This window comes from Nelumbo lutea, chromosome 1 (genome assembly GCF_056320005.1).
Source record: "Nelumbo lutea isolate HS-2025 chromosome 1, American lotus-T2T, whole genome shotgun sequence".
NCBI classification, from domain to species: Eukaryota; Viridiplantae; Streptophyta; class Magnoliopsida; order Proteales; family Nelumbonaceae; genus Nelumbo; species Nelumbo lutea.
The window spans coordinates 146,192,708-146,210,593 of NC_142684.1; the positions used below are offsets into that span (position 1 = coordinate 146,192,708).

Below are 17,886 nucleotides of genomic sequence, written 5' to 3' on the forward strand. Positions count from 1 at the left end.
AAAGAAAAGAAAAAATTGAACCTTTATCTTGAACCGAGTCTTTGGAACATCATCGGTGCATTCAGCCCGAACTTCATAAAAGGAGTCAGTAGGAGTTCCGACGCTCCACATAACGAATCGAAAACTTATTCAATGAAATCAAAAAAAAAAAATGAACCCTAACCGGCGCGAGTATCACCGAAACGTATCTTCAAAAACAGACCAGACTCAAGTCTTTAGGCAAAATTATCTACCAGCACACGCGAGCTGGACCCCCTTAACAGATAGAACGATGAAAGAGAATGTTTAACATTTACAGGGGACCCAGATCGGGTTCTGGTTAGAGTAAGGCCAGTTCACAGAGAATAAGAAAATAAAGAAGAATAACAAGGATTCTCTCTGTCTATTTTGGTTGTAATATTTTTCGCGTATTTGTTGCGTGGAATTGATCATGGTCTTCTACGTCAAAAAAGCTGAAAATGGGTTTCTTCGTGTGCGTCGACTGAAGTGCTTCCACCCCATCATCATCCTCCAGAAAGAACGAAATGGCCGTTAAATGCGTTTGGTTTAACGCTCCTCCTTCCTTCCTCCGAGCTCCGATCATCGCTTTTTCTATTTTAATTGGATGGCGACTGGCGAGGACAGAAGAAGACTTCCCAACGTCAACGAGGCAATGGGTAGTTAAACCCGCCAAATTTTATGGTGTCTTGGATGTCTCTTGCGCTATCGCTCCCATTTTGATGAAAAGTGTGGATGAGAGCGATGAATTTTCTTTGACTAAATTTTAAATTTGGTCTCTCATTTTAATTTGAGTAACTACCATCTCATTATAATCTTTCATATTAATTCTTATATTTAATTTGGTATGTAATTTAAATTACTATATTTCTTCTCATTTAATTCCCTTTATTATTATTTTACTAAATATTAAAATAAGGTGGTCTCTTTTTAGTCCATTATCATAACCTAACAATTCTAGAGGGGGTGTAAGATTCTCTTTAAAAGCTCATCAAGTTACCATTTAGCGTGCTTTATTTCCCTTTTTTCTCTCTTTTCTATTAAGAAACTAATAAAACACATATAGTTATAGTGAGTATATATTTTTTAGTAAAGACCAAATTACAATAGATTTCATAATATTCATATTATTAATAATCTTTTTTTTTTTAAATTCATAATGAAAATATGTAATAACAATATAAATTATAACTTTACAAATTATTCAATTTAATAACTAAATAATATTTTAAAAATTAAATAGATAATAATATAATTTTATGGATTATTTAAATAACTAAATAATATTTTGAAAAATATTTTTTAAATATTTTAAATAACAAAAGATTGAAAAGCTAAATCATATTTTAAATATTATTTGAAAAACAAAAAAAAATGTATTAAATAACAAAATTATGTAATAACTTTAGAAAAATTCAGAAAACACAAAAAATAATTATAATAGATTTAATAATATTTGATAAAAAGAATGTAAAATATAAATAATTTAAAAAATATATAAATAATACTGTGAATAACCATTTTTAAATATAAAAAATAAAAACTAAATCATATTTTCAACATTATTTAAAAAAATAAAAATAGATTAAATAACAAAATTATGTAATAACTTTAAAAATTTTATCAAAAACACAAATTTAATTATAATAGATTTAATAATATTCGATAATAAGAATATAAAATATAAATAATTTAAAAAAATAAATATTATTGAAATATTAAATAATAGATTAAATAACTTAGAGGTATTGAAGTTTTTTATTAGTTATTTATTGTATTTTTGTTATAAAATTATTTTCAATAATTGTGTATTTTCATTATATTTTCAATAATTATTAGATATTAAACAATTGTTATTTGTTAGAGATTAATCTATTAATTTAGCTAAAATTAGGAGTATACACTAGTAGGTCCAGTTTGGTTTGATCACATATTGTTTACTGGTCTGGTCGGGTTAAGGAGTTTATAACTCGAAACTAACCGACCATTAGTGAAAACTAGCCAATTCAAGTTGTTTCACTCAATATTTTAAAAATTGGCCTAAAGACCAACCCACTTATGCATCCAGGTCACGAGTCACTAGTGTAACTATTCAGGTTGAACGAGATAGATTGTTACATGTCAGCACTCTATATAATTAAATAAATATATTTATATGCATATATAATGTGTATATATGTATATATGTGTGTGTGTGTGTGTGCAAATGCATATTTTATCAATAAATCGTGTACAATTATATTTTACATATAATATGTGTATTATTTTTATATTTTTATTAATGTTTTTAATTCAATTTTTTATTTTTTATTTATAAAATATAAAAAATTGTGATTTGATGTGAAACATGTGTTTATTTGCGAATATAGCATGGCAAGGGATCAACAACACCTTGGGACATTGGAGTGCAAAGTTATGGCTTTTGAAATTTGCACATACATTAAATGTACAACCCTCAACTCAGTGACTAGGTCGAACGGATCAACAGTTAAACCATCTAGGTCAAGCGGTTTTTGACTGAATGGCAGGTTTCAATAGAAATCAGACTTGGAATCAAGGACGACTGATAGTTCGAATGGTTCAACCAGTCGAGTCAATAACGGGTTAAAAACACTAGTATCGATTTGGATCAGTTTTTGGTTTGGTCAATCAATTTAAGAGATTTAAACTTAAAAAATTTAATCTAATTTAAAAAAAAAATGCAATGATATTATTAAAAGCTCCTCCTCTCCTTTTTCCCCCCATTCACTGGTGGGTGCCGAACCTAACGAAAGATAAATAGTCTTGCTCTGGGTTAATAATTTGCAGATAGTGATGAGCATGATTGTTCTCCACAGGGATTGGGTGGATTTATTTCCAAGTAGATGGATTAAAAGAGGGTTGTAAAGCTAAGGAAAATAAGAAAATAGTAGAAAATAACAGAAAACAAAATATCAATGGGAGAAAACCTCCGATTGAAGGGACAAGTTCAACTTTGATTCGCAGCATTGATCCTTGATGCAAAGATAGATTCATATGTTTATGAATAAATTGGTTATAGCTATTAACAAGCTCTAACAGTCAGCCTCTACTCTTATTATTTGACAACCAAAACAAGCTCTTTGATTGCTTCCCTTATTAATAGGCAGTCCTAAACAAGCTCTTAGGATTTAACCTATTAATAGAATTAAGAGGGGAGAAACCCAATTCTGGACAACGATCTCACAAGCTTGGACCGTTTAAACCAAATCATACATTTTCCTAACATAGATCGAAATTTTTTTTACAATCAATTTAGGTTAGTTGCCACCATGAATGAACCTACCAATCATATACGAAACTGGATGTTCAATTGGCCATAGATTATTTTCATTGAATGAACAAGGGGCCCTTCTTGCTTAATCAACAAAAATAATCCTCACAGTTAATTAGCAGAAAACATATGAATACCCATAAACAATGAACTGAAATAAAAATCAATTAGATCTCACAATGTTACAGAATCAAGGCTTCCCTAACCTTTCAACCAGAAATAAAAACTTACAGACACTTCATGATGAAATCGCAGCTTCCAGATGAGAAAGAGGGGCGAACTCTTGCTTCTTCCTCCTTGGTTGCTGATTTCTCTCTCTGAAGACCGAAGCTCTCTTGGAGGAATGATGCCTTGGGTGCTGGTCCACCCCCCTTTATATAGATTTGGGGAGAGGGGTGGTCTCCAACTCCCTTAAAGAGATTATCCTCAAACTGGAAAGTCCTAGTCTAATTTGAACTTATCTTACCTAACTCTTATCTCTTATCTTTTTAGGATTACAATTTGAGAATTTAAATATGATAAAACTCTTTTATTGAGATTACATTCAACTTCTATTCTAATGGGACTCTTGGATTTTGAATTCGAATTGGGCTTCTTTAACAATTCAGGCTTGCTTCAAGACTCTTCTGTGAAATGGGCTTCAGCTTGTGAAATGGGCCTTACTATGAAATTGCTCCGATTTTGGGCCCGAATTCATCTTTGATTTGAACCGATTCCCAAAACATAAAAGTTGTGGGCATTTTTCTTATCTTTTCAGTGCTTCTTGAATTGTCTAAATCAGAGTCTGGAATTGAGAGTTATGCCCAGATCACTGATCGGTGCCGAAACTATGCAAAATCATCCGATTAGCCTTGTTTTCTTCCAATTGCCTTCTTGCTTGCCCTGAATTGAAATACAAGAGTAATGAGTTCAATTAGGTATCAATTAAGTGTAAAATACTGAATATTAAGGGATAAAAATATGATAAATTTTATTCTCATCTCACCTCTTAGAGATGGAGTCTCCTTGCTCTCCTCTGCATTTTATAGTGGATGGCTAGGTTTGAAAAGCCTGCCTCGTTTCAATTTTGAAATCCATGTTATAAAAGGGAATGCCATTAATGATCTTCAATAGATTTGCTGGCCAACCTTAATATTCTTTTACCTGATCGTCAATTAGGCATTGTTGCACATTAATCTCCATTAAATGGGTCCCACTAGATCCTCCATCTATTAACGTGATTCTCTTTTATCACCTCTAATTGGTCATCGACATGTCTATTAATTGGGACATCATACTAAGATCTAATTGGTCCCCACTAATTAGGCCATAGGATCAATATTTATGATGGGGTGGAGGGCCCACATAAAAGGAAATACCATTCATCCAGTTAGCTATTCTTCATATCATATTAATTAGCCAATTGCCATTTTCCCTTTTATTTTGACACTTAAGAACCTTTAAATGTCAATTACAATTTAATCCAAACCCACCACATTAGTTTGAAAAGACTTCTGGTTGATTTGCCATTTTTTTACCACCTAAAGATCGGGGTTTGGAATGGTTATTGGGTGATTACGCACAATGTGTAGCCTTACTATATGGGGCTGACATGCTTAAAAGTTAAGCGCCAAGGGATTAAATCCACATACAAAGAAATCTTGTGTGGCCTGTTAAGCCAATAGCCATCACATATATTTGCCATCTAAACCTTCTTTCCATTTTAATTACCATTGAAATATTGGTCCCAACCAACATCTTTCTTGGGCCTAAATTTTTTTATTCTTTTCTTAGTGGGCCAATAGCTCCTTTTCATTCAATCTCATATTGGACCCTATTTTACTTTACTTCTTAGGCCAAAAATTAACATATGAACAAATGCCCCCAAAGTTGGTGGTTGTTATTGTAATTGGCAATGTAACCACCGACTTGCAAAGTTTACACTCTTGTGGGCTAGGAGTAGAGAATTTTCTCTTCTTTTTTTTGCGCCATCAGTAGTTCATACTCTTCTAGTTCACGAGTATGATCTTTCTTTTTGGTTTTGGCCGTTCACAGTTTATACTCATGCTGGCCAAGAGTAATACATAAATGTTATTTTATTTGATTTGGTTATTCACAACTTATACTCATATGGGCTAGGAGTGGTACAAATAATTTATTTTGTGACTACACCTTTCAGGTTGCCTACGTACCCTTAGAAAGATAAAGTCATGATGTGGTTCATGAAGTGATTTGTACCTACAATTTGGGGCTTTGTAGATAGTTTAGTCTCTTATCCAGGAGCGCTTAGTGGGTAGTTTAGGCTCATGCCCGGGAGTGGATTTTGAGATGTTTATTAGGTTAAACAATTTATACTCATACTCGGGAGTTTTGCAGCAAATTTTGAGTTATTTTAAAATAACGGATAATTTATACTCATACTCTTGGATCGGATAGTTTATACTCATACTCTTGTAGATAGTTTATGCTCATATTCGGGAGCACATTTGAGTTACTTTAGAAGTTGAATAGTTTATACTCATATTCAGGTGTCTTGTAGATAGTTTATGCTCATATCCGGGAGCACATTTGAGTTACTTTGGAAGAATGGAAGTTGAATAGTTTATACCCATACTTAGGAGTCTTACAAACAGTTTCTGCTTGTATCCGAGAGCATAGATAATTTAGGTTCATAGGGTGTAAGGCAGCTTATACTCATGCCCTAAAGTCTTAAAGACAGTTTAAGCTCATATATGGGATCAAACTTTGAATTGTTTAGGAAGTCGAGTAGTTTATACTCATACTTGGGAGTCTCATAAACAGTTTATACTCGTATTTGGAAGCACAAATAATTTAGTCTCATAGGGTGTAAAGCAGTTTATACTCATGCCTTAGAGTCTTATAGATAGTTTAAGCTCGTATTTGGGAGCAAACTTTGAGTTGTTTAGAAAGTTGAGTAGTTTATACTCATACTCGAGAGTCTCCTAAATAGTTTATATTTATATATAGGAGCACATTTTGAATGAGTTTTTTGTTTTTTTTTTTATTATTTTTTTCTAATTAGATAGTTTAAGCTCATATCCAAAGCGAATTGAATGAGTTTTTTTTTTTTTAATACATAGTTTAAGCTCATACCTAGAAGCATAGATAGTTTAGGCTCATATCCAAGAGTGCATTTTGTGAGTTTTAATTTTTTTTTTTCTATTTGATAGTTTAAACTCATATCTAGGAGTATAGATAGTTTATGCTCATATCCAAGAGCGAATTGAGTGAATTTTTTTTAATAGATAGTTTAAACTCATATTTGAGAGCATAGATAGTTTAGGTTCATATCCAGGAGCAAATTTTGTGAGTTTTTTTTTTCTATTAAATAGTTTAAGCTCATATTTAGGAGTATAGATAGTTTAGGCTTATACCTAGGTGCAGATTGAGTGTTTTTTTTCTAATAGATAGTTTAAGCTCGTATTTGGGAGCATGGATAGTTTAGGCTCATATCCAGGAGCGAATTTTGTGAGTTTCTTTTTTTCTATTAGATAGTTTAACTTCATATCTAAGAGCATAGATAGTTTAGGCTCATATCCAAGAGCGGGTTTTGTGAGTTTCTTTTTTTTTTTTTTTTTTCTATTAGATAGTTTAAGCTTATGTCTAGGAGCATAAATTTGACTCATTTACTTTTCGCGTAACATGTGACTGTATGCACAACTATACATCCTCTAGAAAAGAATTCCTTTTGTATATACTCTTGTAGAGTAATTGAAAGTCGAGGGATTCGTTTCAAAACTTCATTAGTTATCACTCATGGTGGTTAGGTAGAAGTATTCTTGCCTTGTCTCTTCTTGCTTTCAGGAAGCTCCTATGACCGAGCCTTCATTTTATTCTTCTTTAATTGTTCACAAGGAAGAGGAGAATGGTGTGTCACATGATGTTTCTGTCGTGTAATGATGGTCCAGTCATCTTTTGAGAGTGATATGGTGGACTAGGGTGAAGTAATTTCTTTGGGACTTAAGGCATGTGGTTGTGCTTGATTTAGTACTGCCCACAATGTATGGCGACAAGTAGAAAGGCCACTGTGGATTTGTGTTTGATCTAGTGATGCCCTAGGTGTAAGTTTATAGATGATAGGATGGTAAGGGTATTGAAGAGCTTTAGATTCAAGAGATCCAAATGTAATAGTCGTCATGTTGGTGGCCACTATGTCATCACTTGGACCTAGTTCGACCACTATTGACTCAGCCAATTGCATTAGCTTATCTTTGAGAACAAAACATTTTTCAACTGGGTGGCTAATTACCTGATAGTAACGACAATACTTTGAATGATCAACTTTCCTTTTTCTTTTGGGCATTTACTATTAGGAAGCTTTATAAGTTTTTCAGTTAGAAGGGCATCCAACATTTCTGGGACATCTGAGTCAAGAAATGGATACACTTTTGCATCTAATTCCTTAATAATGAGCTTTGTATTTCTTTCTCTTGTTGAGTATTTTATTTTATTTCTTTCTTGCTTTTTCTCTTCCCAATAACCTTTAGAGGGGCTATTGAGGTTGCTAGAACTTTCATTGGCCTAGATAATTTTGTCTCATTTTCACTATTTTTCTTTTCCTTTCCCCTTTGAAAATCATCTAGGTGATGTTCTCCAAAGGTGCCAAGCTAAGTTACATGTCATGGGTGCAGGTGGCCAATTCCTCAAATGTTTGAGGTTTTATTCCCTTAAGGATGTAATGCAAACCCTAACGCATGCCTTAAATACAAGTATCAATACTTGAAGCTTCTAAGAACTTGTGGTAGAGATTTATTCACATGTCAATATAGTCAACGATTAGTTCATCTTTTCTCTATTTTGTGGTAGTGAGTTTGTACATGCTTACAGTATGTTGAGTATTGTAGAAGTGATTCAAGAAATCTCTTTCTAATTGATTCCAAGTATTGATTGATCTAGAAGGGATGTCAATGTACCAATTGAAAACATTTCCTCATAGACATCGTACAAATTGCTTTACTATCAAATTACCATAGGTCCTGACATTGTTTCACGTTTCCATGAAGTGTGCAATATGTTGCATGGGGTTACAGTTTCTATTTAATGGTTGAAACTTCGGGGGTTGGTATCCTAACGACATAGGCATATGATCAGTGCACTTAGTGTATGGCTTAGTATACACCGAGGTTGATTGTGGGACACCCCTATACTGAGCATGTATTATGACAGTTATCATGTTTTGGAGTTATTGTACTACGAGGGAGGAAATCGAAGCATGTTGGGCATCCCGTATGCTAGTATGTTTTGGCAACTCTCAGGGAGGGTCAACTTGCGAGGTGAACCCTGGTGGGTGTGAAGGCCCTTGGCTAGATGCTGTTGTTTGCATTTGTTCCATTCGGTTCATGAGAGAAGTAATTTGAAGGTCCTCTCTTCCATCGTCTTTGTTAACTTAGCGATGGCTGCAACCACCCCAACAAGTTGTTTCCACTGTAGTAGCTCCTACCATCATAACGGGTGCTACCGAGTGAGTCTGCATGTAATTAAACCCTTCAATTTTAGGAGAGTTGGGATGAGAGCATGTACTTGGTTCCATATTCGACATGGGCATTCCTCCACTTGGATGGCCAAGTGGATTTGTTGTGATGAACTCTTTCTTCAGGTCTACCCCTTTTGTATTAGCATCCTTTACTGTTAGCAACCTTGAAGGTCCCTTTTTGGCATTTTAGACTTTTGAAGGGACCCCTTGAGTTTCATAGAAGGTGAAAGGGGCAACTAATTGTGAATCCCCGAACCTTATCATAAGGCGGGTGGTTGGCCTCTCGTAGTCGAAGGCTAAAAATGCATTTGATCTGGATGAGCTTAAGCTATATGTGGCATTTTTCTTGTTCCTAACAACACTTGAAACGGTTTTCTTTGGAGCCATGTGTCCAAACTATTTGCAAAAACAAACTTGATGCACTGACTTGAGAGATAAGAGAAAAGAGATGTCCCACCAAGCGTGCCAGAAATTTGTTGACACAAATTTCATGCTAAATTTGGAGCACAAAAAGAATGAAGACAAATTCAAAGAAACTTAATTAACTTTTTTTCATAGAAATGTAAGTGGGATACAGACTCTTTATTTTTTTTTTGAAGAATACCCTTTGATTATCATTTCACAAACATGATTGAACTTGCATTTGTAGCTTGTCATGGACACAACCCGTAAATCTTGATGACTTTAATTGTAGGAGGTCCCTTGTAATGATTCAATGGAGATTTTCTTGATTACAACAATTTGATAGAAGATTTATTGTTTGTAGTAATTTGATGGGAGCTTTCATTGATTATAATAACTCAAAGGACCAAATTCTTTGATTCGCGTGACACAGGACTACAGTAGTTTTGAAGCTTCAATGGTTGAAAAACTGAATTTCTAGTTTTGCCTTCCTGCAACAAGAGAAGTTGACACAAGAGTTGGGAGCTGCTGGAGGGAGCCGAAGAGGAGAAAATGATTTCAGTTGAGCATGCCTCTCCCCCGGTCACCTCTCAAAGAGAGAGTCTCCTTGCTCTCCTCTTCATTTTATAGTGGATGGCTAGGTTTGAAAAGCCCACCCCATTTCCATTTTGAAATCCATGTTATAAAAGGGAATGCCATTTGTGATCTTCAATAGATTTGTTGACCAACCTTAATTTTCTCTTATCCAATCGTCAATTAGGCATTATTGCACATTAATCTCCATTAAATGGGTCCCACTAGATCCTCCATCTATTAACATGATTCTCTTTTATCATCCCTAATCAGTCATCGACATGTCTATTAATGGGGACATCTTACTAAGATCTAATTGGTCCCCACGAATTATGCCATAGGATCAATATTTATGATGGGGTGGAGGGCCCATGTAAAAGGAAATATCATTCAGCCAGTTAGCGATTCTTCATATCATATCAATTAGCCAATTGTCATTTCCCCTTTTATTTTGTCACTTAAGAACCTTTAAATGTCAATTACAATTTAATCCAAACCCACCACATTAGTTTGAGAAGACTTCTGGTTGATTTGCCATTTTTTTACCACCTAAAGGTTGGGGTTTGGAATGGTTATTGGGTGATTGTGCACAATGTGTAGCCTTACCATATGGGGCTGACATGCTTAAAAGCTAAGCACCAAGGGATTAAATCCACATACAAAGAAATCTTGTGTGGCCTGTTAAGCCAATAGCCATCACATATATTTGCCATCTAAACCTTATTTCCATATTAATTTCCATTGAAATGTGAGTCCCATCCAGCATCTTTCTTGTGCCCAAATTTTGTTATTCTTTTATTAGTGGGCCAATAGCTTTCACACAACCCTCTCTCTCAATGGTTTAACCTTGCAACTCTGGCTGGGAAGCTACCGGCATTTCATCCTGTCATCTGAAAGTACTATTTTTGCCATTGTTGAAAATTGAAAAAAAATGTTGAAAAAAAAGGGTATTTGGGGATTTAGAAAATTTTGAACATTAACATGAAAATCTTTTTCTTCAAAGTTAGCTGATGTTAACAGAGGGGGTCTTTGTTAGAATCTGAAAGTTTAAGGGGGTTCTTTGCTGCAAATGAAAGTTGGGGAGGGGGGGGGGGGTGGTTGCCACTATCTCCAAAATTCAGGATAATAATTTGGAATTTACCGTAATAAAAATTACATCTCTTTTTTAAGTACCAAAGATCTGATAAAAACTGGAGTAATAGTCTAATAGAGTAGGTCATAAAAGTAGTTAATTAGTTTTTCCTATTTCCTAAAAGTGTAGTGAACCAGCCTATTACAAGCACTAGATGTATGTGGTAAGCCGTAGAGGTGAAAATGGGCTAGGCCGCTGCAAGGGCTGTGCCGGCACGGGCCACTACAGTGAGGGTGTCATGAAATGTGGGCCATGCTGGCCTAGCCCGGCCCGGCCCACATTTAACCTGTATACATAGAAGCCTTGAAGAATGGACTGGAACCTTACGGTCGGTTCCTGCACTCAATAATAATCTGAAGAGAGGAGTTCGATTATGGATTTTGCGTCCCTATTTAAACAAATCAAATTCTTGTCCATCAATTAAGAGAGGAGGAAGTAATAATCTTTCTTATTGGTATAAAATTAAATATGTTTTGTTTGCCGGGTTTACACAAAACCTAAGCCTAGGCCCAAAATTTCGGAGACAGACTGGGTCGAGCTGGAACTGATCACCCTTAGTTATAGGTTACACAGGTTGGGACTTGGGAGGAGAGACGATCGCACTCGTATGGATAGAGGGCTACCCTCATTCTGTCGCGCTACTTGAAACAAAAATTCTTACCTAAGGCACAAGGCATGAATATTCTTAATATGGTCAAGCAAGGCATAACCTTATAAGAAAACTAATAAGAACAGCCCAACTCATCAATAAAGTCTCCATATGCTTTGACAAGTAGCCAAGATATTCAAAGAGAGAATAACAAAAAGAAGCAAAAGCTTCACTGCAACAGCTTGTAAAGGTTGCTCAGAGGCCTACAAAAACCGAAACTATGATCACAGTCCTATCAAACCTTCAACCTCAGTCTTGTTTCTTTGCCTTTATCCATGGCCAACAGCATTCTAAGATCAAGTCGCCACATTAAACTATTTCATGCTTTGAGTCTCTTTAGCCTTTCTCTGTTGATTCAAAGAGTTTCTGCAACGGAGTTCAAGGTTGGAGGCTCAAGCGGGTGGGCTGTGCCCACTGATGCCAATGCACCCAGCTACAACCAATGGGCAGAGAAGAACCGGTTTCAAATCGGAGACTCTTTATGTAAGTTACGTTGATGCATGCTTTAATTAATTACCCAAAATAACAAATACATTTTTTTCTATATAAATGAGATCAATTTGCTCATCAATATCAAAGGTCTGTCGGTGACAAACATGTCTGCAAACCCTATTTAACTGGCAATTAATAATAAAGAGTATGTTGATGCTTATTTGTTACACCTCTGTGTTTGATATATAATCCAATTCCAATTACAGCATTTTTTTTACCCTGCTGTTAAATATTATTGCAGTGTTCGTGTACACGCCGGAAAAAGACTCAGTGCTTCAAGTGAACAAAGACGATTACACCAACTGCAACACAGGACAACCCATTGCTTTGTTCAATGATGGCCACACTTCCTTCAAGTTCAACCAATCCGGCCCGCACTATTTCATAAGTGGGATCGTAGAGAGCTGTCTCAAAAACGAGAAGATGGTGGTGGTAGTCCTGGCTGACAGAAGCGGCCGGTTGGCTCCGCCTTCTCCTCCGCCATCTACGGAGACCGGTCCATCCCAATCTCCCGTTGAGACTCCAGCTCCAGTTGGTGAGGAGTCGCCTTCCCCTCCAAGTGGAGCCTCTTCGATGTTCGTGAGTTTCGTCGTCAGTTCAATTGGAGCATTTCTCGGTTCATCTCTTCTTTTAGTCATGTGAACTCGTTTGAGTCATTTGGGAAATCTGTGCTTTGTTTTGCTTTTTCTTTCTCCCCTTTTCCAATACCATTTATTGATTTTTTTATACACACTTGCACCGGTGAATTCAACTGGATCTTCAAGGTTGGCTTGGTTTTTGAGGTTTTCTTCATATATTTCAGTTGGAAAATAAGATTCAGTTTTATGGTTGTATACGAAGTAATGTAAATAAAGAAATAAAATAATTATTTTATTGTGTGATTTCTTCTTTTCAGTTCTCTTCTCGTGGATAACACGTTTCATATTTTGCCGATATAAGAAATCAATCCATTCAAAGTTTTGATTAAGGTATTATTACACTACTATTGGCTTAAAACAGAAAACAGAAAGCAGAAAAGAAAAGAATTACACTACACATAGGTATACATGGGCCAGGCTGAGCTGGCTAAATGGACGAAGTCAATAAGGAGTAGGAGTGTCGATGGATCCTGTTGGGCCCAGGTCCATGTCTATATATACCGAATTTAATTACCTTCTTCTCTCTTATAAACTTGGAGATTCATCTATTTAAATGTTTGTCACTGTCGGTACTACTAACTACTAATAAAGTCGGTTTCTCATGGATTCCAATTGAACCCAATCATAGTTAGGTATAAATTAGTTGGTGGGCCCGGACGGCAGAGGCAGATGCGTTGGGATTTCGGGTAATAGGAGGATACCCATTTTGCCAGTGCCACCACAGACCACACTCAGGAGTCAGGAGAGCAGAAACCATGCTAGTTGGAGGTGGGGCTTGAAGTTCAGGTCGGGTACAAGATCCATTATTCGGCTAAGGTTTTAACTAAGGAATAAATTAAAGTGTTACTGCGATGGTTTGGGACTTTGGGGCATCAGAATTGCGATTAATGTGGTGAAAAAGTACTTTTCAAAGCAGAAACGCCTTTGTAATGACTTCTCACAAAGCAAATGGCCGGCTTTCTAATTAGATGAAGAAGGCTGTATTTGGTTTGGTAGAAAATAAGAGAGAAAAGAGTCGAGGCCCACGTGAATGAAGATGAAATTTGACATGTGTAAAAGCAATGCTAAAAGCTAATTAATTTAGATTAAAGAAAAAATTATATATAAATACCCTGTAATTTGGGGTAGTAAGTAGTAACACATGGCCTTCAACTTAAGTTTACCCGTTTATCTATGTCAATTATGTCATGAACCTCTTAAAATATTTCAAAATTTCAAAATTATCGTTTACATATTTTAAATATGAGAGCCTTTACTAAACTGACTTTGTATCAGAATCTGATCATTCTCTTAAACCAGTTCAATAAACTCATTATCATTACTGTATACAATGAATTTAAAATAGGCGGTTTGATAGTTTTACTATTCAATGCAACATCAGTTAATAATGATGGACTTAATTTGATTTTTTAAAAGTTTAGAGTACTTAATGGTTGCATTTGAAAGTCGAGATCCTTTAAATATCATCTCCCCCAAATACAAGGTATCTATCTGTAATTTTCTCTAAATTAAATGGTTTTGAATTACAAATAAACTAATATTCAAATATTTATATCTGAACTCTTAAAATAATTAAAAAGTTTGAATTTTTCTTTATATATTCAAGCGTTAGGGATATGCTTGCAAATAAAGGTGGAATCGTCAAGACAGGTATAGATTCTCGGTAGGTGGTCCAAACTTTTGGAACCTTGCATAGAATTTGTTTGGTTTTCTTGCTCCTTTTCCACCGCTCCAAGCTATAGTCTCATAGGTCAGCACGCAAGGAGATATTTATATTATGTGAAAATTTACATGGAAAAATTCTCATCTTTATAACCTCAAATATCCTGCAGCTGTACACCATAAGCCTAGCTAGCAAATCTTATAAATTTCATTGAAAATTCTATTTATAGTAATTGGCTAAATGAAGTAATTAAGTATATTAACAAATTTGAAATCTTTTTCTAGGGTTGGCTGTGTTCACATTGAAAGCTTTTTTAACACAAAGTCGATTAATTCAATCTGCTAAAGTTTTCTCTACATTAACAACCGATCGTTCTACACTACCATAACAAGAAAAGTAGTGTGGCTGCATGGGTTAATGATCTTTATATTGCGTGAAACAGTAGACCTGTTAAAGGAGTGAAATATAATGGAAATAAAAAACCAGAGGATTAGATAGTCATCTTAAAGGTTCAAAGTATCATAAATGTTATGTGTATCAAAAAGGCAAATTTAAGAGGTGTATCAAAATATGCTTTGGACATATATAGATATGGACGAAAAATTAAGATACACATGAAAACACATATAAATGCTGTAAATACTCTAACAAATCACAAATAAACATCAATACCATTAAATATAAGACTTAGAGCTATGTATACATAAAAACCACATGTTTTGATGGGTTTTATGAAAAAACATATTATAATCAACAAACGGGAATAGAAGCATACTATCTAATAAGGTATTTAATTCAGTTTCGACTTCAAATTTTAAATTTATTATCATTTACAAATTCAACATTTGAATCCCAATATGATTTTTACAACTATACATAAATCACATAAAAATTCAAGTATTGTATAAATTATCCAATTTTAAGTGTTAATATGTTAGTAAACTAATTTTCAATTGTTATTATGATTTTTTTTTAATTTTTTTAATCATTGTCTAATATAAGTATCCAATTAAACAAATAATAATTGTTTTCATATTTTTGAGGCCACAATTGTATTCACATTCAAATTATAGATTATCATGTGAAATATATCAATGCCTTTTATTCTGTATTTTTTTAAAAATAATTTTAAATATTACTAAAAATTCTTTTTAATTGTTTTAAACATTTTGCTAAGTTTTATCTAATCCAATTAAACAATTAAAAATCATAGAATCAAATAATTATGTAAAATTTGTAATTATTGAATCAACCATTTTTTTGTATTTTTTAAATAATTATTTATTTTTATTCAAATAATTATTTTCCATGTTTTATTTTAAAAATTAAACAAATATTTTTATGAATGGCTTCATGGATATCTATTATTTTTATTCTAAAATTAATAATTATTTTGCATGTTTCATTATAAAAATTAAATAATTATTTGTTTTTACTCAAATAATTATTTTGCATGTTTTATTCTAAAGATTAAATTAAAATTCAAAAAAGTAAATATATAGTAGAAAAATTGAATGGATTTATGGACATAATAAATGAAATATTTATTTTGCATGTTTCATTCATAAAACTAAATACTTATTTATTTTTATTCAAATAATTATTTTGCATGTTTTATTCTAAAAATTAAATTAAGAGTTAAAAAGTAAATATGTAACAGAAAAACATGTAAATATTTATTATTAGGGTTTAAATCATAGCAAAAAATTATAGAAATAAATAAATATTTATAATCTAAAAAAATAAAAAAACAAATTAAAATTTTCACACCATATTTCAATATATTGTTGTCAGTCTTAGCTCTAAAACATTCTCAACCTATAGGGTTAGACCACATAAAATTGAAGAAGTTATCTGTATATTATATATTATTCCAAAAAGAAATCAATTATTTACAAGAAGTTTCAGTCGATCTATGGACATGGTAGATCATCCACAAATCTACAACATAGTCAATTTTCACAAAGATCTACATATAGGAGCAAAATAAGTGGGAATTTTTGCACATCAACATACACAAAGATGTTTCTAAGCATCCAAACTATAAAAAAAAAAAACCACAAACATTGGATGAAATTGTAAAAAAATTGAAAAAATACATATTTTCGCTCATTTTTTAAGAATCTTGAAAAACTTGTTGAATCTTGCAAATTTGTGAATGTTTTTGGTGGATTTTGGCTAGATTCAATTTCTAAGAATGCTATGAAGGTTTCTAGAGGGTTTGGGGAAAAAGTGGGCTTCTGAAATGGGTTTAGAAGTCCTATTCGAATGAAGTTTTTTTTCTTTTCCCGCAACAGTAAAATTGCATTGTAGCGGCCAATACGCTACAGACTGATACTCACTGAAACATTACCCATTCGGGCATGGTACGCTTCCGGCACAACGAAAAGGAACAGTACTAAGAATTTGGTACCATTTCCCATGTTGGAACCTCAAAGATATAATACGTATCGGCCGATACGGGTTGATATGTAACAAAATTTTGAACCTTGTAAATACAGGCCAATGTGGATATATATATTTGTTTCCACAAAGAAGTAATAGACCCCCATGTATTATATATGTTATACTGGTTATATCTTAAGGGCCGTTATCCATTCTAAAACAAAAAGCGTTTGTCACGTCATAAAAAACAATACACTTTTGGTGATGTGGCAATTGTTTTTGTCAAAAAAAAAAAAAAAAAACAAAAAAAACAAAACCAGTCACATTGGCTAGTACCCCCTTAATATCGTGTTTGCATTGATTAGCAGACGGCTTATATTGTTAGGAGATTATTAAAAGAAAAAACTGGATATGATGATATTTGATAGCTAGAAAAAGGTTTTGAGTAGTAGCCATTAAAAAAAAAGCCCAACATGACATCCCAACCACTCTAATTCAACAACTAGCCAACAACTCTACTTCAACAACAATCAGAAGGTCACAAATCAGAATATAAAAACGGACACCATGACCCTGTAATTTTTAATGACCATGGCAATGATAAACTACCTAACTTTCAAAAAGGAGGACCAGTTTGATTTATTTATTATATATACATATATATATATATATTATAACTATATTATATATCATCCATTAATAGGGAATCAGCTGACTTATCCAAACTATTTTTCTTTAATAGTTTGGCTTTTATCACCATGCATTCACCACTTATAGTTGTTACTACTTGTTAGTGATTTTATTCTTGTCTGTTTTGTTCTTCTTTCCATTGGCTTTATTATTTTCATCCATGATAAGATGGAAGGAGCTTCGTAGATGGCCTTTGAATTCTGAGAGAATCCCTAGTCTAGTCTAAATTTGGGGTCCAGTCCTAGTCCCATCTTCAGTCTTAACACTAACAACTGACCACAGTCCACTTGCCAACAAAAGAATAATTGTTTATAATTCATTTCCCTGGACCAATAGTTTTCTTACACGAGCTAGGATCCACTGTAAGCAAATATTGTAAACCAATCTAACGCTGTTTTGCCAATAATCAAAATGGTTATCCCCTAAATATATGTGCGTAAGGCCCAATTCCACATGTAGTTCAAACATCTATCCAACGCTGATGGCAAACACAGCATTAT

General features: G+C 33.7%; 2 protein-coding genes across 5 annotated transcripts in view; one reads left to right on the plus strand and one right to left on the minus strand.

Annotated features, from left to right (window-relative positions):
* Positions 1-779, minus strand: part of LOC148878182 (rab GTPase-activating protein 22-like) — an 86,002-nt gene extending 85,223 nt beyond the window's left edge. Inside the window, exon 1 of one of the 4 annotated variants that reach the window (XM_088950442.1) lies at positions 22-779. In XM_088950442.1, the coding sequence (XP_088806568.1) occupies positions 22-111 (90 nt within the window). In that variant the 5' untranslated portion in view covers positions 112-779. The remainder of the gene's footprint in view (positions 1-21) is intronic. The other 3 variants (XM_088950462.1, XM_088950452.1, XM_088950470.1) reach the window with 3 other exon arrangements.
* Positions 780-11,738: 10,959 nt separating this feature from the next.
* On the plus strand, positions 11,739-12,891 carry LOC148878183 (early nodulin-like protein 9). Its single transcript, XM_088964937.1, has 2 exons — positions 11,739-12,001; positions 12,252-12,891. Exons 1-2 carry the CDS (start codon positions 11,794-11,796, stop codon positions 12,650-12,652), a joined length of 609 nt encoding a protein of 202 aa, XP_088821063.1. The 5' UTR covers positions 11,739-11,793; the 3' UTR covers positions 12,653-12,891.
* Positions 12,892-17,886: the final 4,995 nt, after the last annotated feature.